Below are 18,607 nucleotides of genomic sequence, written 5' to 3' on the forward strand. Positions count from 1 at the left end.
GTCATCTGCAATGCAAACCGTGTGCTGCGGTACGTGCAGAGCTCCACCGCAAGCGTGTGACCTTTAGGGCAGTGCAGCATTGCTGCTTTAGGTACAGTCAGGTGAAAGCATGACATTTGAGTCAGCTCATTTCTTTGCATTGTGTTTGCATTCCTCCAGCTGAGCACAGATTAACCAGCAGCGTGGGATGACCTGTTTTTTTTTTTCACCTTTCTTCCTCGGTCTGTAGAGGAGGTATCGTGTTGATTTGCCTCCCCCATCAACTGTTTCTACCTCATTCCCCTTATCCATTTTTTTTTTTTTTACTCGAGTGATGCTCTGGCATTTCTGCAGTTGTCCAGTGTCTTGTTTGCTTATTGCTCTATTCCATTACCACCATGACTCAGAAAACTTTTTGACACCACTAGAAATGAAGCGGAAAAGTTTGTTTAATGTATCACCACCAACACCAAGAAACTCCTACGGAGACTTTCATAGTCTTTTGCGTTGGCGGCGTGTCCTCTATTTCTGAAAGGTCGTCTGCTTTTGAGGGAGATCCCTCATTAATGTCACGATGTGAAGATACTATATTGGTTTTCTTTTCAGAGATATCAAAACCAAAAGGAGTCCCCAAACCTTTGCCTTGTGAGAAAAAAAAAAAAGAAGAAATTTAGGTGTTTTCTGCAACCTTGGGCCTTTAAATTGTGTATTCGCAGATAGTGAATTCACTATTATTCACTAATTCAAATTAATTCTTTCAAAACACAGACAACAGAGATGACAATATTTCACTCAAAGGACACATATTTTGCATAAGAGGCACTATTTGGAAATAATCTGCTGTCCCTTTTTTGAAGAATTGGAAGCAGTAATGTCTGAATTGTGACTTATGGAGCTGCTTAAAAGCCCTCAATCTGAAACATATTTGTTTTTTTTCTGGAAGGTAATCTTCATCATCTGTTTGACAGATGAGTTAAGGTCATAGAAAGTAAAACATTACACCTGATGATAATGAGGGTAATGACACATTGCATGACAAACAAGTATGTGTTTTATGATCCTTAACTGTCAGCTATGCAATGTGATGTATTGCTACCATCATATTACACTGCGTCTGTTTCAGTGTTGACGCACCAATTACCAGTAGATCTTTATGTGTATCAGCCATTAAAGTCCTCTGCGGGGTTGCCTCAGGAATAAATCAATGTATTGGTGTGTGTGTGTGTGTGCGTAAGATATCTGAGATATGCTAATGTCAATGCGGTATATGCTCTCTATGGACATTAAGCATTGTCATAGATCAGCGCTGTCTGTGCATACACAATGAATGATGCACCACTCCCTCTCTTGTTGAGCTGCAGAACATATTACTCACAACCTTGACTTTGTGAAGGAGACTTGAATTTTGCAAAGAGCCCTAAGTAGTGTTTCTAAGAACAAAATTGCGCAATACAATCTGCAGGTAAAAAGGAGTATATTCATATTTGCACCCATTTCTTGAAAATGTTGCAATTTAAGGGTGTAAGGATACCCCACATGTTAGCCTGACTTCGTCATACTCATATTCTAGTCAGAATGTGAGTCTGATACTGCTCCATAGGGCTTTGATTCGAGGCCTGTCTTAACCGAACCAGGAAAAAACCTCTCTGCACTAAATTGGATAGACCTACAACCAATAAGAGCAACGGAATAAGTCACATATTTGAGATACCCTAGTTGCCAACAGAACTCAACTCCACGCACGCTGGAAGAAGTAGTAAAATAATGAGTGTTGCTTCTTTTACTTGGTCCTCCATGAGTGCAATCAAAGGAGAAACCACAACAACCACAGGGTTTTTGGTGCGTCCCTAAGCCCACCCTGGCAATTTGATTGGCCTGACGATTTCTGAACCGATCATAATTACTCCTCAATGGATCGAGTCCAGAATATTGACGCACATGCATTTCTGTCTCATTATTGCAACATCTCTCTCTCTCTCTCTCTCTCTCTCTCTCTCTCTCTCTCTCTCTCTCTCTCTCTCTCTCTCTCTCTCTCTCTCTCTCTCTCTCTCTCTCTCATTTTTAACAGCATAAAGCCGGGGACATGCTTACTGAAAGGAATATGAATATGTAAGGTTACAAAAGTGTTTAAAATCTGCTGCAGTCGGTGACAACGTCAATGTTTCAGCTAGTCGTTGTTAAGTGTGTCCCCTGCATTAGTCTGCTATCAGTGGATAAAACCTAACTCTAAAATTACGTTTTAGCAACGGAGGCATGCGATTACATGTCTAAGAAATTAGTCCTACATTCAAGAGCGTTTTAATGACAAACACCGGACAAACGTCTTGAAATAGGCCCTAAATAAAAAGTAAATAAATAAATCTGCATTTGACTAGTATAAGCTAGAGTTTTAAAAGCCTACGTGTTGGGAACAAATAGCCTACTCACTGCTACAGCAGCCTGAATTGTATTATGCTACATATAAGGAGAAATTGAACTTAAAATAAATGTGAACTAAATTATTTGACATAATGAATTCAACAAAGCCAGATGGAATTTTTTTCCCTTAATGTGGAAAAATACAGCAAAATAAATAAATAAAAAAATAAATACAAAAATAAGCTAATGTATGCTGTGAACTTAGATGCAGGCTACCCCATCGCTCCAAAACAAACATGCATTTTTATTTTCGTCTACACACCAGAATCATAATTCATTCTTTGTATTCCTCAAATAACACAAGCATGTCAAGCAAGTTGACAGCTGTGAGCGCGCGCGCGGAGTATGCATGCATGCCTTCCAGCAGGTGGAGCAGACTCTGAGCCTCCACATAACACTAACAGCTTGAGAGCAGGCGACACATCTCTGCCACTGGCGTCATCGCCCTCATCTCCAAGCAACCCCTCCATCAGCACTGGCGTCACCGTACAACGAGCCCGCACAGTTGCTCGGCAACTTCAGCCTTGTGCGCTCGGGCCCGGCTCAGTGCTCTGACGCGAGTATGACGTTAATGAGGCGGGTATCAGTTTGTTATGGCAAGAGGAGGAGGAGTCCCCCATCACACCATGAGCCTGTAGCGTTTGTCTCATGCCAGCCAGCAGAACTGCTCTAGACTAGAGCGGAGCCTCAGTGGACGGAGCGGCACTTTGTACATAGTAGCGCGCTCCGTGAAAGTGTAAATCGTTGTACATAGGACCTATATTCAAGAATACAGAATAAGAACAACAACAACATATTCCCCCCTCAAAATTTGCACAAGGAATAAATTGTAAATGCAGACTTAAAAACCATTTGTGCTGTGGAAGGAGTTGGATTTTATTCATGTGTTAAAGGTAAGCGTATTTATTGTTTAGCTACTTTCACATGACGTGCATGTGTACAGTTAATATCTAACCGATATTAACAATTTCCAAAACCTAGATGTTTAGTTGTTTTTATTTATTTGTTTCTAATTTTATAATTCTCACTGAATTTCAAGGACATTTATGGACGTTGTGCGCTGCTTTTACTTGTTAGCCTATGTGCGGTTAGTTTTAAGTTGATAGCAATTTTAGGCTAGGCTACTATTGAATGACTATTTCACTCAGCTAAATTTACTTGCTTTTAAGTGAGCTGAAGATATGCTATAGCTATCAGTGCATCTTAAAAATAATATGTTATTGGGAGATTTGATTAATTTATGTATGAAGCACTCAGACTGTTCTGTGAGGGCTGTGATTGCAAAGTGTAAGAATCATTGCGAATTAATAATAAATAACAATAATGACTGCAAATTTGTACTTAAAGTTCAGTGTTATTATTGCACATTTATAACCTACTTTTTATTGTTTATTGCAGATACAATTAAGTTATCGCTGCGCTTAGGCACACACAAACCGGCATCATGGTTATAATGACGGACAGCATTACTAGCTCTCGGTCAAGTTGTGCCCAGTCCAGGCCTCTGCAGGTCGGCTTCTATGAGATCATCAGGACCCTCGGCAAGGGGAACTTTGCTGTAGTGAAACTGGCCAGACACAAAGTAACGAAAACACAGGTAAGACTCCTGCATAATTTATTTAATTTAAACGTGTGTATATATATATATATATATATATATATATATATATATATATATATATATATATATATATATATAGGTCAAATAAGAATAATAACACTGTACACTGTATTTGAACAAATGTTTCAAGACATTTTCAACTTTTTATAGTAGGATATACAAGATTCAACTACTTTTTAAAAGTCAGTTTAATGTAATTTAAGTTGAAATGACTTAAATGTCCAAGTTGATTGAAATCAAAAAGTGTAACAAATAAACAAGTGCATATTCTGAATAAACAAAGTGCTTTTTATTGCATGCAGGTTGCAATTAAAATAATTGATAAAACAAGACTGAACTCTGCCAACTTGGAGAAAATCTACAGGGAGGTTCAGATCATGAAGCTGCTGAATCACCCTCACATCATAAAGCTCTATCAGGTAAGTTATTGGATTTTTAAAGCTAATAATGATGTTATAATTACAAAGAAAAGCCTGATAAAATGCCTGGATTAATGTCTGAGGGAGTGTATTTTAGCATGCTCAGTGACATTAAGATAGTGTGGTGTGAATGTCTAAGTGGTCATATGGTGAGGTGTTCTTCCCTGGAAGTTCATCTGGATATCATGGAAAGTATAAATAGACTGAAGTTACTTTCTCGCTTGCATCCAGCTTCTGCATAGCAACTCCCCACTGCATTAATTATGTTTTTTTCAGATCACCTAAACCTTGTTTTATTTAATTCTATTTTTATTTATGAAAATAGAAGCAGGAATAGATCCTTGAAGTAATGGTTTGGCTAAAAAAATATTTAGTAATAATGGCCGTTATTAAAAATAAATATAAATTCTGATTCAAGGCTGTTTTGAGGTGATTGGCTGGCTTTTAGATCAAATAGTTTTTTAAAATATTATTATATTGGACAAATCTGAGTCCAAAATATGTGGTTCTGCCTGGAAATGAGAGACACAGAAAAAGAGAAAATGTGTTGGACATAAGGATTCAGGATCTAAATCTCGGATTTGTCTATAATGAGGAAAAATCTCTAAGAAGTACAATCTGATGTGATCCCTGGGCTTGTTTTGTCACCCTAGTTTGGCTCACACACTCATGCCAAACAGTGGCAGGCTAGTACTGCGTGCTAAAGCGTCAGCGCATTCTTGCTCGCATAGCCTGTACCATTTAAGTATGCTTTGTTCAGATTAGCATTATACGGATTATTCATCATTTGTAGTTTGATATGAGCTTGATGTGTGTTTCCTTCAGCACTCTTTAATTAAAACATACCTTGATGTCATCCAACATATGAGCTGATGACTGCAATATCAGTAAGAATCCTTTACGAAACTGTCCTGGATTTTCAGCTCATTTTGGTGTCGGATAACCTGGAATGTAACTCTCCTTTCATAACTTAAACCCTGTTTATTTAAAGGAGAAAGCATTTGAGATGAAAAATAGGGAACTAGTGACCCATGAGCCTTCATGATAAACTGTTTCCGTTTTCTTGCTTCTTGTACAAACAGTCCTTTTATTGCCTTTAGCTTCTCGTTCACTTCAGACACACTCTCTTCACAACTAACAATAGTCTCCTTCACTCATCTCCCTCTGCATTAGTGACGGAGGGAGACGTCTCTCTGTGGGCCAAACAGGCCGGGGTTTCTAAGGAAGCTATGACATCATTGGCACCTCTAGCTTGACATTAAAGGCTGAAGTCTTTGGACGCTTGGGTTATCCGGAGATAAAGACCCTTTTCCTGCTGTTGCACAGCCTGACTAGGCCATTACACGTCGTATTACGCACGCACTAACCTGACGTATCGAGTGTCTGAGCTTGTGTATGGATGATTACACAGTTTTCTCAGTGATAGAAAAAGAGGATATCACAGAACCTGTTGTGCAACCTTTTCTGGTGGCGCAGCAGCGTTTAGTGTTTCTCCCTCAAGCGATTCCCGTGAACATACAAGACATTTTTGTAAAGGGTGAGGACGTCATACACCCTCTCTTTTATAATTGTTTACGATGGTTGCTGCAGTTCCTATTGTGTCACTGCATGCCTTTGTGCTCAAACTAGGTCGTATGTGTGAACATGTTTAATGGTTCATAAGAAATGGGTTGTGAAGATAAAGTTTCAGTTGTCAATAGCTTCTTCTGTGGCAGTGATGGATCAGACTTGGACTATTTGTGTGTGCTCAGGGCATTCAGGAAATGATTTACTCTCTTATGCAATGGTGCATATCATTACAAACTAACCTGTCCTGACGTTGACAGAAAGGGAATTTGGTTTAAAAAAGAACATGAAAACACAGAGAACACAAAATGTTTTTTTTTAAAGCTAGCGAAATGTGTTTTAATAACAATAATAATGATGATTAACTAATTAAAAACATTGATTTGAATGCTAGTTCAATAAACATTTTTTTTTTAAAATAATTCTATGATGTTTTTGTCTTTTCAGGTCATGGAGACCAAAGACATGCTGTACATTGTGACAGAGTATGCAAGAAACGGAGAAATGTTTGGTAAGTGGAAACACTTTTGTAAATGAATGACTAAGTCATTTGCGAAAAGATTGAAGGGCGTATATTGTTTCTGACGTCTGTGTCTCTCCCAAAACCTCTTGTCCAGTTGTTGTGGATAATGAAGTCTGACAGGGAAAGAATTATTTAGATCAACACTGCCGTCAGAGTAGTGAGTCAGTGAGTGAGCACAGAGCGAGACAGGTGTTGGATTTTCAAGCTTTATGTAACTGTATAAAAAGGATAAGCTGCTGTACCTTTGCTTGTCCTCACCAACTAGGGATTTAAACACATATATAACATATCTGTCTCTTCACCTGTCATATACTCAGCCTTTAATAAATAACAATGGCTGTCTCCCCAGATAAACCATAAGCTTGGCTATGTCTTAAAGTGGTGTTTTTTTTAAAGCAATGTCTCCTCCCTTCCTAAGCCATCCTCTTCTTTGCAGACTATCTGACTTCCAATGGAAGGATGAGTGAAAATGATGCTCGTAAGAAGTTTTGGCAGATTCTGACAGCGGTGGACTACTGCCACCGACACCACATAGTCCACAGAGACCTCAAAACTGAAAACCTGCTGCTAGATGCCAACATGAACATCAAGCTGGCAGGTGAGCTGAGAAAATAAGCTTTGTAGAGTTCACATGTTGCTTTGCCCTGCTCATAAACCCTACCCAGTGCCAGACTTTGAGTGTCTTTAAAAGAAAGTAATTACTTTATTCACAGGATTAGTAATAGAATTAAGTAATCAAACCAATCTTCTTCTTTGTACCAACACAAGTCATTCATTATATACTTTTATTTCAGGAATTGACATTATTCTGAAGCAATTTCATGAGTAATCAGTCTTTTCATCAACAAAAAACGAACTGCTGTTCTGTTTTTTTCCAGACTTTGGATTTGGAAACTTCTACAATGCCGGTGAGCCTCTGTCCACGTGGTGTGGAAGCCCTCCATATGCTGCCCCAGAGGTCTTTGAGGGGAAGGAGTATGAGGGGCCACAGTTAGACATTTGGGTATGTTCATTATTCGTATATTCACCTGATGTCTTACACAGCTCCTGAATATGAAATTAGAATTATATAATTATGAAAGTATATTGTATACAGTGATTGAAAACCAAAACTATATATAAAAAATACTATATAATATAATATAATATAAACACAGTTCTTTGGTGACTTGCAAGCACTGGTATAAATGCTAATCCAGTTTAATACATGCTCCAAATGTTTTGTCTTTCACAGAGTCTGGGTGTGGTTCTGTATGTGCTGGTTTGTGGGTCCCTGCCCTTTGATGGGGACAGTCTTCCTGTTCTGAGACAAAGAGTGACGGAGGGCAGGTTCAGAATACCATTCTTCATGTCACAAGGTACAAATCTACACTCCCTCTTTTCATAAACAATGCTGCAGCATCATAAAATATAAAATCAAAAAAGCATTTTTTGACCAAAACCTCCTTGTTTCTCCTTATCCAGACTGTGAAAATCTAATTCGTAAGATGCTAGTGGTTGACCCTGCCAAGCGGATCAGTGTGGCTCAGATCAAGCAGCACCGATGGATGCTTGCGGATCCCAGTGCACCCCACCAGACCTTTTCCCTGTCGCTTACTGATTACAACTCCAACCTGGGAGACTACAGTGAACCCGTCTTAGGCATCATGCAGACCCTCGGCATTGACAGACAGAGGACTGTTGAGGTGAGAAAATGGGCACGCAGATAGAATGGGATTGTAGAGACAGATTGTGTGTATGTCACAAACAGTATTTGCTCAGACATTTCCAACAGGCAAGGGCTTGTTTATCACAGCAAGGTTTAATAAATGTTGTTCGAAGGGCATACATGTTCAAATTGTCACCTCAGAATAAAAGCAAAAACCTAGTCAGCTTCCTGTGGCTTTAAATATGCTCTTCAGTTGGCACCAAAGGGATAAACACAGAAGCCTCTGTTTTGAAAGCTGCTATACGTTGCTTTTAGCTTTCAATAAATTCCCTTAAGAAGTTAATTCTTAATACAGCCTGCCTGTGTTTCATTACACCTGTTAATGTGACACTCAGTATAACCACTGTGTGTAAAACAGTTTTTCAATTGCTCTCCACAGTCTCTCCAGAACAGTAGCTACAACCATTTCTCAGCTATCTATTACCTGCTGCTAGAAAAAGTGAAGGAGCACCGCAGCCAACAGCTGAGCCGCCAATGTGGGGCCTGGACTCAGAGGTCGAGGACAGCATCCGATTCCTCCGCCCCAGAGGTGAGATTTAAAGCGAGGCCAAGAACGTCTCCAGTTTAAAATGAAATCTCCCTCTGCTAACTCAGCCTTTCCTCTGTCCATCTCACTTTCAAGGTGATCCTGGAGTCATCTGACAGCTTCAGAACCTCAGCCTTCCCCATCACCGGCAAGGTGAACGCTCCTGTTCATTCAGAGATGGAACTTGAACAAGGAGGCCTGTTTCAGGTCAGTAATTTCCCCGAGCTTGAAGTGATTCTTCTTTAGATTTGGGGGTCTGCAATTTTGGCCCTCAAGGCACTGCCCTGCATGCTTCAACCCTGAACACACACCTAAGCAAGTTAATCAAAGTATTCAGGACCACTGTGTCTGATTAGGCCTGAAGCTAAACTTTGCAAGACCGTGGACCTTGATGACTCACCTCTGCCTTAGACCCTTCTCTTCCTAGTTGCTCAGTAGTAAATAGAGTCCCTGCCCTGTTTCATATTGCAGATATGCAGTGCACCCCCAATCCCCCTCCTCCATAGACAGGCAGTGGCTAATGTGAATGCCTCCCTCCATTCCTCAGCGTGTGGTGTGCCCGGTGGAGGCCAGCCTGAACGGGCTCCTGTGGAACCGATCCATCTCCCCCAACAGCCTACTGGAGACCACCATAAGTGAGGAGGTGCGACCTCATGACCTGGAGGAAGAAGAAGGGATGCTGCAGGTCCAGCTGCCCCATCTGCCCAGCACTACCTCCCGAAGGCATACACTTGCAGAAGTCTCTGCTCGATTCCACAAGTGCAATCCACCCTGTAAGTTCAATGTTAATAATATGGTGACTTTAAGGATTTAATGCACAGATCTGGTTGTTAATTACATCTGTTGTCCTTTTTCAGGTATTGTTGTTAGCCCCTCAGACGGTGCTTCCTCTGACAGCTGTCTGAAGTCCTCCTCAAACCCCAACCCGGCTCTCTCCACTGCTGTAGAGGATCTTTCATCACTGCTCATTTCCAGTACTGGCCCTGGGGCCTTAGCCCCTGCTGGGACACCCCTCACTCTTTCCTCCAACCTACTCTTGCAAAACCAAGGCAGCATGCTTGCAGCCAGCTTCCAGGAGGGGCGTAGGGCTTCAGACACCTCCCTTACACAGGGTGAGTTTAACCGAAAAAGAAAAATCTACTTTGATACACAAGTGCCAAGGATCACATCATAGACCTCTTGTTGAGAAATCTTAAATGGCTTAAAAAGTTTTCTAACTGGACTAGTGTTAATTTTACCAGCCATTTTTAAATTTAGTTTCAGTTTTAGTCCAGTTTCAGCATCGCTTGTTAGTTTTTATCACATTTAGTCGACATCATCCCATTTTTATTTAGTCTAGTTTTAGTCGACTATAAGTCGAGCATTTTAGTCTTTATTTTAGTCCAAGAAAACATAATTTTATTCGTTTAGTTTTAGTCAAAAAAAACTGTCAACATTTTAGTCTAGTTTTAGTCAGGACATCATTTTAACCTTTTACTTTTTTGTCAGCAGATAATATTTAACATTTCCTAAAATTATTTCACAATTCAACATTTTCTCTCATCTTTTTTGATAAAAAACACAATTTTAAGGAACACATGCAGACATGGAAGATGTTCTGACAATATTTGCATATTTATTTTGAACATTGTTAAGGTTCAAAGACACAAACACAAATGCTTGCATTAAAACAAATAAAATACACCTGACAAAGGAAACAAATAAATAAAATAAAGTGTATTATGAACTTAACACAAGTGCTGGCTGTTTAAAGCTAGTTCACATAGAATAATAAAATAAATAGATTTGAGGTCAATGTTGTGAAGAAAAAAAAAAAAAACTCCAACTGATACAACAAAAGTGCTTTCCTGCCATCTAGTTCACATGGTATATAAAGGTACAGTGTTTAAGGTGAAACAAGGCATAGCTTGCTAGAACGTATGAAATCTTTTTAACTAATCTTTTTAAAGCGTCTGTCTGCTTTAATCAAATTTAACTGAAACTATAGTTGCCCGGCCAGTATAACATATCTAAGTTAGCATAAATTTAACTTCACATACAATTCTATCAACAAGTGGCTACGGTCGCTACGTGCTAAGAAGCTAACGTAACATAGCCAGCCTGGATACTAAATGCTATGAAAGTTAGCCATCATTAGTTAGTTTATCATTGTAACAAAATGTGTCCATATATCACGTCTCTTCTTTCTCCCGAGCCCCGTGCAAAGCATGTTTTACTTTTAACCTGTCGCCGCCGCCTCACCATGAATCCAGCTCCTGTCTGCTCCATGTGTTGTGTAGGCTACTCTGACTGTGCCCGCCCGCTCCAGGTTTGAAAGTGGGTGTGTGGCGGAAGAGCTGACGAGGAGGAGGCGGCGGAGGAGGAGACAGGATTTGACAAAACCATATCATATAATAATATGTAATTTCCGTCTCGTCTTTGTTCGTGAACTAAAATGTCCATAGATTTTAGCCCAGTCTTTATTTACCGAACTGCATTTTCGTCTCGTCTTTATTAGTCTACGAAAATTATTTCTGATTTACTCCCAGTTATTGTTTATTAGTGGGGATTTTAGTCTCGTCTCGTCTCGTCTAGTTTTCGTTCGGTAAAAAAAAGTGCGTTGACGAAAATATTTTCGTTTAGTTTTCGTTAACGAAATTAACACTAAACTGGACCGTGACTATTTCTGTAGGATTGAAGGCGTTTAGACAGCAGCTGAGGAAGAACACTCGTGCAAAAGGCCTGCTGGGGTTGAACAAGATCAAAGGTCTGGCACGACAGATGTGCCCTCCGACCTCATGGTCTAGAGGCAGCCGTGGGTCGCTCGGCCCAACCATGTGCCCTCCCTCAAGCCTCCAGAGCACTAGTGGCCCCCGTGAACGTCGAAGCATGCTGGAGGAAGTACTGCACCAGCAGAGGTGAGAAGAAACTTATATAAGAATGTTGAAGATCACTTCAACCCTGTTTACAGAGGCACCCCAACATTACACAAACTGCATCTTTTACTCTTCATAATCAAATACACCTGAATCAACTAATCAGCTCATTAGTAGAGGCTCTAAGACCTTAAATGGATGGGTCAGTAAATAGACTCCCTGTCCTCATACATCCAAACTGTGCACTGTTGGGGTACCACGAGCAACAGGGCTTGGAAACACTGGGGTACATTTCCTGAATATACCTAAATTCTGTTCATATTTCATCATACAGAATGCTACAGATCCAGCACCAGCCTCAGCCCCAAGTCCAGTCTCAACAGCCCGTGCTCTTCCTCTCACAGTCCCACCCCTCATCTCCTCCCTCCAACAACCTCTTCGCCCCTGCTGCCCTCTTTTCCAACCCCCCGACTCAACCTATCCTTCCCCAGTGCCAGCAAACCTCCATCGCCTTTCAACACAACCTGTGGCAGCAACAGCAGGCTCAGTCTCTTGACTCCTCTTCCTTGCCCCTGTCTCCTGTGGCATCTGCTGCCCATCTTCTTGAAGCTCGTCTGCACATCAGCCAGCAGCCACATCTCCACCCTCAGTCCCAACAGCACTTGCAGATCCAGCCTACCATCATGTCCCAGGGGCCTTTCTCCCTTCTGCCCAACCAGGGCAATTGGAGCCTGAGCACCAGCACTGAGTATGAACCGAATGTCCAGGTGATGGTTTGTGCCGGTCAAAAGCAGCAACTCAGCAGCTGTGTCATGGTTAAGTAAAGAAGGCAAAAAATTTGAAGAAAATCTTGAAAATGATGAGAGTGAGCCGGTGGACAATGGTATTAAGCATCAGAACAAGAAGGCATCTCATTTTGATGTTCTTTCAATAGTTTTCTAATGCAAAGGAGAGACAATTTTACCCTCTCTTCAATTCCACGACCATGTCTATATAGGGGTTGGAATGACCAGAGATAATAAGAAGCAATAGCCAACCTCTTCATTGAGCCCATGATACTTGTCAGGTTGTCCTGCCCACACAGCAATAAAGGACGGGGCTCTGAACAAGCAATTGAAGAGTGTGAGTTTTCATCCATTTGCGAATGGGTCCACTCATATATAAAACTGGCCTCCGTAATCGTAAATGATTATGTCAGAGATCCTTGTTTATCCTTTATACAAGTATGAAAATCGGACAGTGATGTCTTCCTCAGATTTTTCCAAGGATTTCCTTTCAGGTCTTGAGCATTTTTGTTGTTTTTGTTATTGTGTTTTACATCTCCAGAGAAGACCAAAGTTGATTGCTTTTTTTTATTTTAGAATTTTGACTCTTTGATTTCTTTCCTAGAGGTTCTTGAAACAAAATGCAGTATCTGAATTATCCTAAACTTCCAAAAACCAAGAAAAATACTGTCATTTCATCTGTGATGTGAAAATGTGTGCAAATTAGCCACACTATGCCTCTAATTGTTTTGTGTGCAATGAAGAGGCGCCTTAGTATGAGGGGAGATATAAGCTAGATATAAGCACAAGAGGTACTGCATAGTGTTCACTTAGACCAGGTCTTTGAGCTTTCGCTATCTGTGACTATGGCTTTAATGCTGATTCATGTTGTGTCACATCCGTACAAAGACACTAGACAATTAGAATTACATAAATGTGCACCTACCAATGATTTAATGATATTAGGAGACATTGTAAGGTCTAGCTGTTCCGTTTTGGTCCCTTAAGACTCCTCTTCCATCAGTTCACTACCTCCTCCATAACTGATCATTCACCTCAGAAGGTTGCATCTCAACATGCACTGTATGAGAATAAGTTAGGTCCATTACAATGTCTTTTTTTGAACCGTGAACAAAGAATATGAGAATAGTGCAATATTTCACATTGAAATGTAGAACCAGGAGAGGAAGCTGTTGAAGGAAAGGAAAAGGTACTTCATGCCTGATGATGTAATTTTTATTTTTTAGAGCATGTTCTTTTTTTCTATTTCAAAATTATCGTATGAAGATCATTTTAACAATGTATTCTGCATGAGCATAGGAAATAAGAGCCTGGCCATTTTCTACAGCTTGTTCTCGTCGTGACAGAGATTGCCTTTGCAGCCAGGCTAGCTTGGTAGAATTGGAGAACTAGAAAAATAACAGGAAAAGCCAAAGAGAGAGCGTAACTAAGGAAGATCAAGAGAAACAGATGTCATGGTGATGAAAAACTCTCGTTTTATTAAAGTGTAGAGTGTTCAAATCTCCAAAAAGCAGTCTTACTGCTCAGATGTAAGAATCAGCTGCCTCCTCTCTAGCTAACAAATATATTTTTAAGCAATTGTTTTAGAAAGCAAAGGTCCTCCATTTCTCAGAAAGGTCATGCATTTACATACTCAGATATTTTTTCTTGATTAAAATGCATACACACATAGCTGAAGACGTCTTGTAGCGATATAATTGCATTTTATAATTTTTCTATTTTAGTTACAATCTAGGTGCTAGAAGTAGATTTCGGAAGTGTGTTGGGTTTGCGTGCTATTTAAATGACAGTGTGTTACCATTGTTGAAGCTCCACCATTTGCTTGAAGCACTGTTTTCATAGCCCTGAATGATCCTGTTGCATGTCTGTCTTTTGTGAATTTGACATATTTGTGCAATGGTTTCTAGTGGTTTAGAAGAAGAAAAAAAACCCTGTGCTGTGTTGTTTTCAATTTGGATCATAAAACAACAGTGTTTGAAATCAGTGCAGGAAAAGATGAGTTGAAGGTAAAGCTATTGAAGATAATGTAAGAAGCAGTGTTAACACCCCTTTCCTTTTTCACTCCCCACCAAAACTTGTGCCTTGGTCTGAACAAATCCAGTGGTGTCGAAAAAATGTAAGCTTGATTTTAGGATATCAGAAAGATGCAGATGTGTGTAGTTTAAACTCCTTGTGTTAGTTTAAAACCCCAATTGTATACTTTCATTTCATTTGTAATGCACTTTATGATGACAGTTGCTTTTGAAAATAGTGTTTGTTTCCACTGCAGATATGAGTCTGTAGTTATTTGAAACACTGTTTTGTTGCTGAACTGTAAAGATTCAAATCTGTGATTTTTTTTTTATTTGGATTAATTTCCTGAATGTGCTTGCTTGCTGTATGTGTGATTGTACATGGCTGTGTGAAAGTTTATGAGAGATAGTTTTATTTATGTGGCTATTTATTTGAATAAAAATTCACCTCTTAAAATTAATTTATGTGTGTTTGTGTTTCTCCCCACATTTTCCTGGGTCTCCAGTTGCTTATATCGAATTTCACATTATTATTAAATCATGTATTAGATTCTCAGGAATATTTAAAGACCCTACTTTTGACAAAATTACAAAATGCTATACAGATATTAAAATTATAAAATATACTACTGAGCAAAAAATAAATAAAAATATCGTAATCTGTATTTTTTTTCTATAGTTTTTGAGTACATACAATTTAAAGTAACAATAAAATAATACACATTCAAAATAAGGCTTGTTTTCAGAGAATATATCTTTGTTTTGTAAAAACTTTTTTCTAAAATGTCTAACATTTTAATTTACTATTGGCTTTTGTTGTTGTTGATCTAACATAACAAGGGGACTTACACTTAAAACTATTATCTTGTGGTTTAAATAATAATAATAATAATAATAATATATATATATATATATATATACAGTATATATATATATATATTATACAGCATAGTAAATATCTTGTTTTAAGGGACATTTTTTACTCAAGACAAAATACAGATTTATTTACTTACTTTTTACTGAATTCTACTGACATTTTTTTTCTATAGGTACATCAATAGGTTTGAATAACTTGACATTTATTTGTAGACCACAAACAACTCAAACCTGAGCAGCCAACAGAAACATAACAATTAGTGTGGAATACAACAGCACGTAATATATAATGTAATGTGTCAGTTTCTGTGGAGAGGACCACAGGTACAGTACAGTGGAGTATAAAGCACAAGTAAACACATTCCAGTGCATGTGCACTCATCAAGCTCGCCAGCGGTAAGCTCGCGGGTGGCTATGTGCCCAGAGAGCTTGGATTGATCTAAGCTGGGAATTCCACGCTCATACGTTCAGCTCCAAAGCCAGTGGTTCATGCCAATCATTCTGTCTGGATGCCCTGGTCCAACCTATAAGCTCAAATGCCTGCTCACAGTGTCAGAACTGTCACATAGACTCTGATTGATGACTCTGCTGTAAATACCTTTGTGTGTACATCCAAATCCCTCTGAACTCACAGCTAGACTGCTGATCTCATGATGTGGACCGGCAGAAAAACACCAAAGGAAGGGGTTTCTGTCCTCTGTTCTTCATGCTTCATTTCATAAACATCAAAAGTTTTTTTAAATGTACACATAGGTCGGAACTATAATAACACTAAATCATACTAAATCATGAAATACTATGAAAAGATGGGAAAATTAGATTTTACAGCACTGAACAAAATGTAGATTAAGCATATTTGTGAGGCTGTGTAATGTTTTGTAAAGAAAAAGGCTTTTTTAAAATCAAAACATATTTGACCAGCTTGTTATTTTTATCACAACAATATAGTAATCAATCCAAGTGAGGAGGAATGCATTTATTACTGAACACTTGACATCTCTTGGGATGTTGAATAGCATTTGATGAGTATCAAGTTAAATTTAGCTGTCTTTAATGAGGCAAGCATGGACGCAATTGATATTACATGGGTTTTAGAGGGTAATAGTCATGTGTATGGTAAGTCAGAGGTGCCGAATTTCAACCCCCGACAAATTATTACCCCCTTAGCATTGGTAGGTTTAGGATTAGTTGTGGGTGAGGGGGTAGGATTAGGGGCAGGGTTGGGATTAAGCAATCAGGTACTGACTTCAACGGGGATTCATAAATTTTGGGGCATCTCGCCCAGGGGGCGGGGTTACGTCCTGCGTCACATCTCTCATGCGGGTGCTCGTCGACCAGGGTCAGCGCGCCCCATAGCGTACACAGGCAGGCACAGAACTAGCTAGCGAACCTCGGTCTTAAATCTAAGTTATGCTTTTTACAACACGTTTTTTGATGGAAAAGTGATGTTTAATTTCCATAGTCTTTGTTTAGTGAATGAAAGCAAAATCAGGAATTGCGGTCTTTCAGTTTGTTTATCGTTACCTATCTACCATGGGTTTAAGTTATACAAGATGTGCTGTAAGGCTACTTCATCTACATTCTCCACGAGAAACGGATGACTCACAAAATGGATTAAATTTAGGCAAAATAGTAAGGTCTCACGTACTTTACATGTTCTGCATTAAAACCACAGTGAGGGCTAACTTAGATATCTCAGCTCAGGAAGGGTCTAGAGACTCCCTTTTTACACTCAGGTCTAAGTCTCATGGGCCTCTATCAGAATCCAGAGTTTTGAGAAGATTGGAGAAACTTATTTTTTCGCACCGAAAAAAAAAAACAAAAAACGAAAGGGTACCACTGTCGATTGTTTTGTTTTTTTTTTGGTCGAAATTTTGAGTTTCTCTGATCTTCTTGAAACTCTGGATTCTGATAGAGGGCCATGAGACTTAGACATGAGTGAAAAAATGGAGGCTCTAGACCCTTCCAGAGCTGAGATATTGAGATTTTTATAATGGCATATATGCTACGTGGGATCTCAATATCTCAGCTCTGCAAGGGTCTAGAGACTCCATTTTTGCACTCAGGTCTAAGTCTCATGGGCCTCTATCAGAATCCAGAGTTTTGAGAAGATTGGAGAAACTTATTTTTTCGTAAAGAAAAAAAAATACAGGGGTACCACTGTCGGTTTTTTTGGGGGTCGAAATTTTTAGTTTCTTTGATCTTCTTGAAACTCTGGATTCTGATAGAGGGCCATTAGACTTAGACCTGAGTGCAAAAATGGAGGCTCTAAACCCTTCCAGAGCTGAGATATTGAGATATTTATAATTCTACCAGAAAGACTCGGGAGATAAGTTGAAAAGCAGAATACATTTATTGACAGCTCAGCAAGCATAAATTTATGAGTTCTTTGGCGTAGGCCCCGTCCTTAGCGAGCAAAGCGAGATTAGCCGAATCTGCGTGTCCCGCCTGAGGTGAAGGCAGGGGCGCAGCCGACCCCCTGAAGATAATGAAGGGACCATCCTGGTGGTGGTGATGAGGAGGATGGAGGGGAAGGTACCATTTTGGTGGTGGTTGGGGAGGATGGAGGTGAATGGCAGCGTCAGCATCTGCGAACTCAGACAAGTGTAAGTACCAATCGTTCATACTGTGACTGTTAACAACTGATTGGATAGGAATGAGGTAATACATGACGCGCTTATTGAGTCTTCCTGACAGAACTTAAGCTAAAGTTTTCATTAGCATAAATGCTACGTGGGATCTCAATATCTCAGCTCTGGATGGGTCTAGAGACTCCATTTTTGCACTCAGGTCTAAGTCTCATGGGCCTCTATCAAAATTCAGAGTTTTGAGAAGATTGGAGAAACTTATTTTTTCGCACCGAAAAAAAACCCCCCAAAAAACGAAAGGGCTAACACTGTCGTTTTTTTTTGGGGGGGGGGGGGTCGAAATTTTGAGTTTCTGTGATCTTCTTGAAACTCTGGATTCCGATAAAGGGCCTAAACACTTAGACCTGAGTGCAAAAATGGAGGCTCTAGACCTTTCCAGAGCTGAGATATTGAGATATATTATGGATATATTATTATATGGAATTTTGATATCTCAGCTCTGGAAGGGTCTAAAGCCTCCATTTTTGCACTCAGGTCAAAGTCTCGTGGCCCTTTATCATAATCCAGAGTTTCAAGAAGATCAGAGAAACTCAAAATTTCGACCCCCCCAAAAAAACAACAGTGTTACCCCTTTCGTTTTTTTTTTCGGTGCGAAAAAATAAGTTTCTCCAATCTTCTCAAAACTCTGGATTCTGATAGAGGCCCATGAGACTTAGACCTGAGTGCAAAAA

General features: G+C 39.6%; 1 protein-coding gene across 1 annotated transcript; it reads left to right on the forward strand.

Moving 5' to 3' along the window:
• Positions 1-3,016: 3,016 nt before the first annotated feature.
• On the forward strand, positions 3,017-14,873 carry sik1 (salt-inducible kinase 1). Its single transcript, XM_039683619.2, has 14 exons — positions 3,017-3,290; positions 3,796-3,994; positions 4,321-4,437; positions 6,451-6,514; positions 6,963-7,124; positions 7,405-7,529; positions 7,761-7,884; positions 7,991-8,211; positions 8,614-8,763; positions 8,857-8,967; positions 9,308-9,533; positions 9,618-9,872; positions 11,432-11,657; positions 11,950-14,873. The coding sequence occupies exons 2-14, from the start codon at positions 3,842-3,844 to the stop codon at positions 12,437-12,439; spliced, it is 2,424 nt and encodes an 807-aa protein (XP_039539553.2). The 5' UTR covers positions 3,017-3,290; positions 3,796-3,841; the 3' UTR covers positions 12,440-14,873.
• Positions 14,874-18,607: the final 3,734 nt, after the last annotated feature.

This window comes from Pimephales promelas, chromosome 7 (assembly GCF_988280905.1).
Source record: "Pimephales promelas chromosome 7, fPimPro1.hap1.1, whole genome shotgun sequence".
In the NCBI taxonomy this organism is placed as follows: Eukaryota; Metazoa; Chordata; class Actinopteri; order Cypriniformes; family Leuciscidae; genus Pimephales; species Pimephales promelas.

Excerpts from the sequence above, each read along its gene's own strand:
- sik1 (XM_039683619.2), top strand. The coding sequence starts at position 3,842 with ATGGTTATAATGACGGACAGCATTACTAGCTCTCGGTCAAGTTGTGCC. Across the intron at positions 8,212-8,613 it reads ACAGACAGAGGACTGTTGAG|TCTCTCCAGAACAGTAGCTA; the intron begins GTGAGAAAATGG and ends TGCTCTCCACAG. Across the intron at positions 11,658-11,949 it reads GAAGTACTGCACCAGCAGAG|AATGCTACAGATCCAGCACC; the intron begins GTGAGAAGAAAC and ends TTCATCATACAG.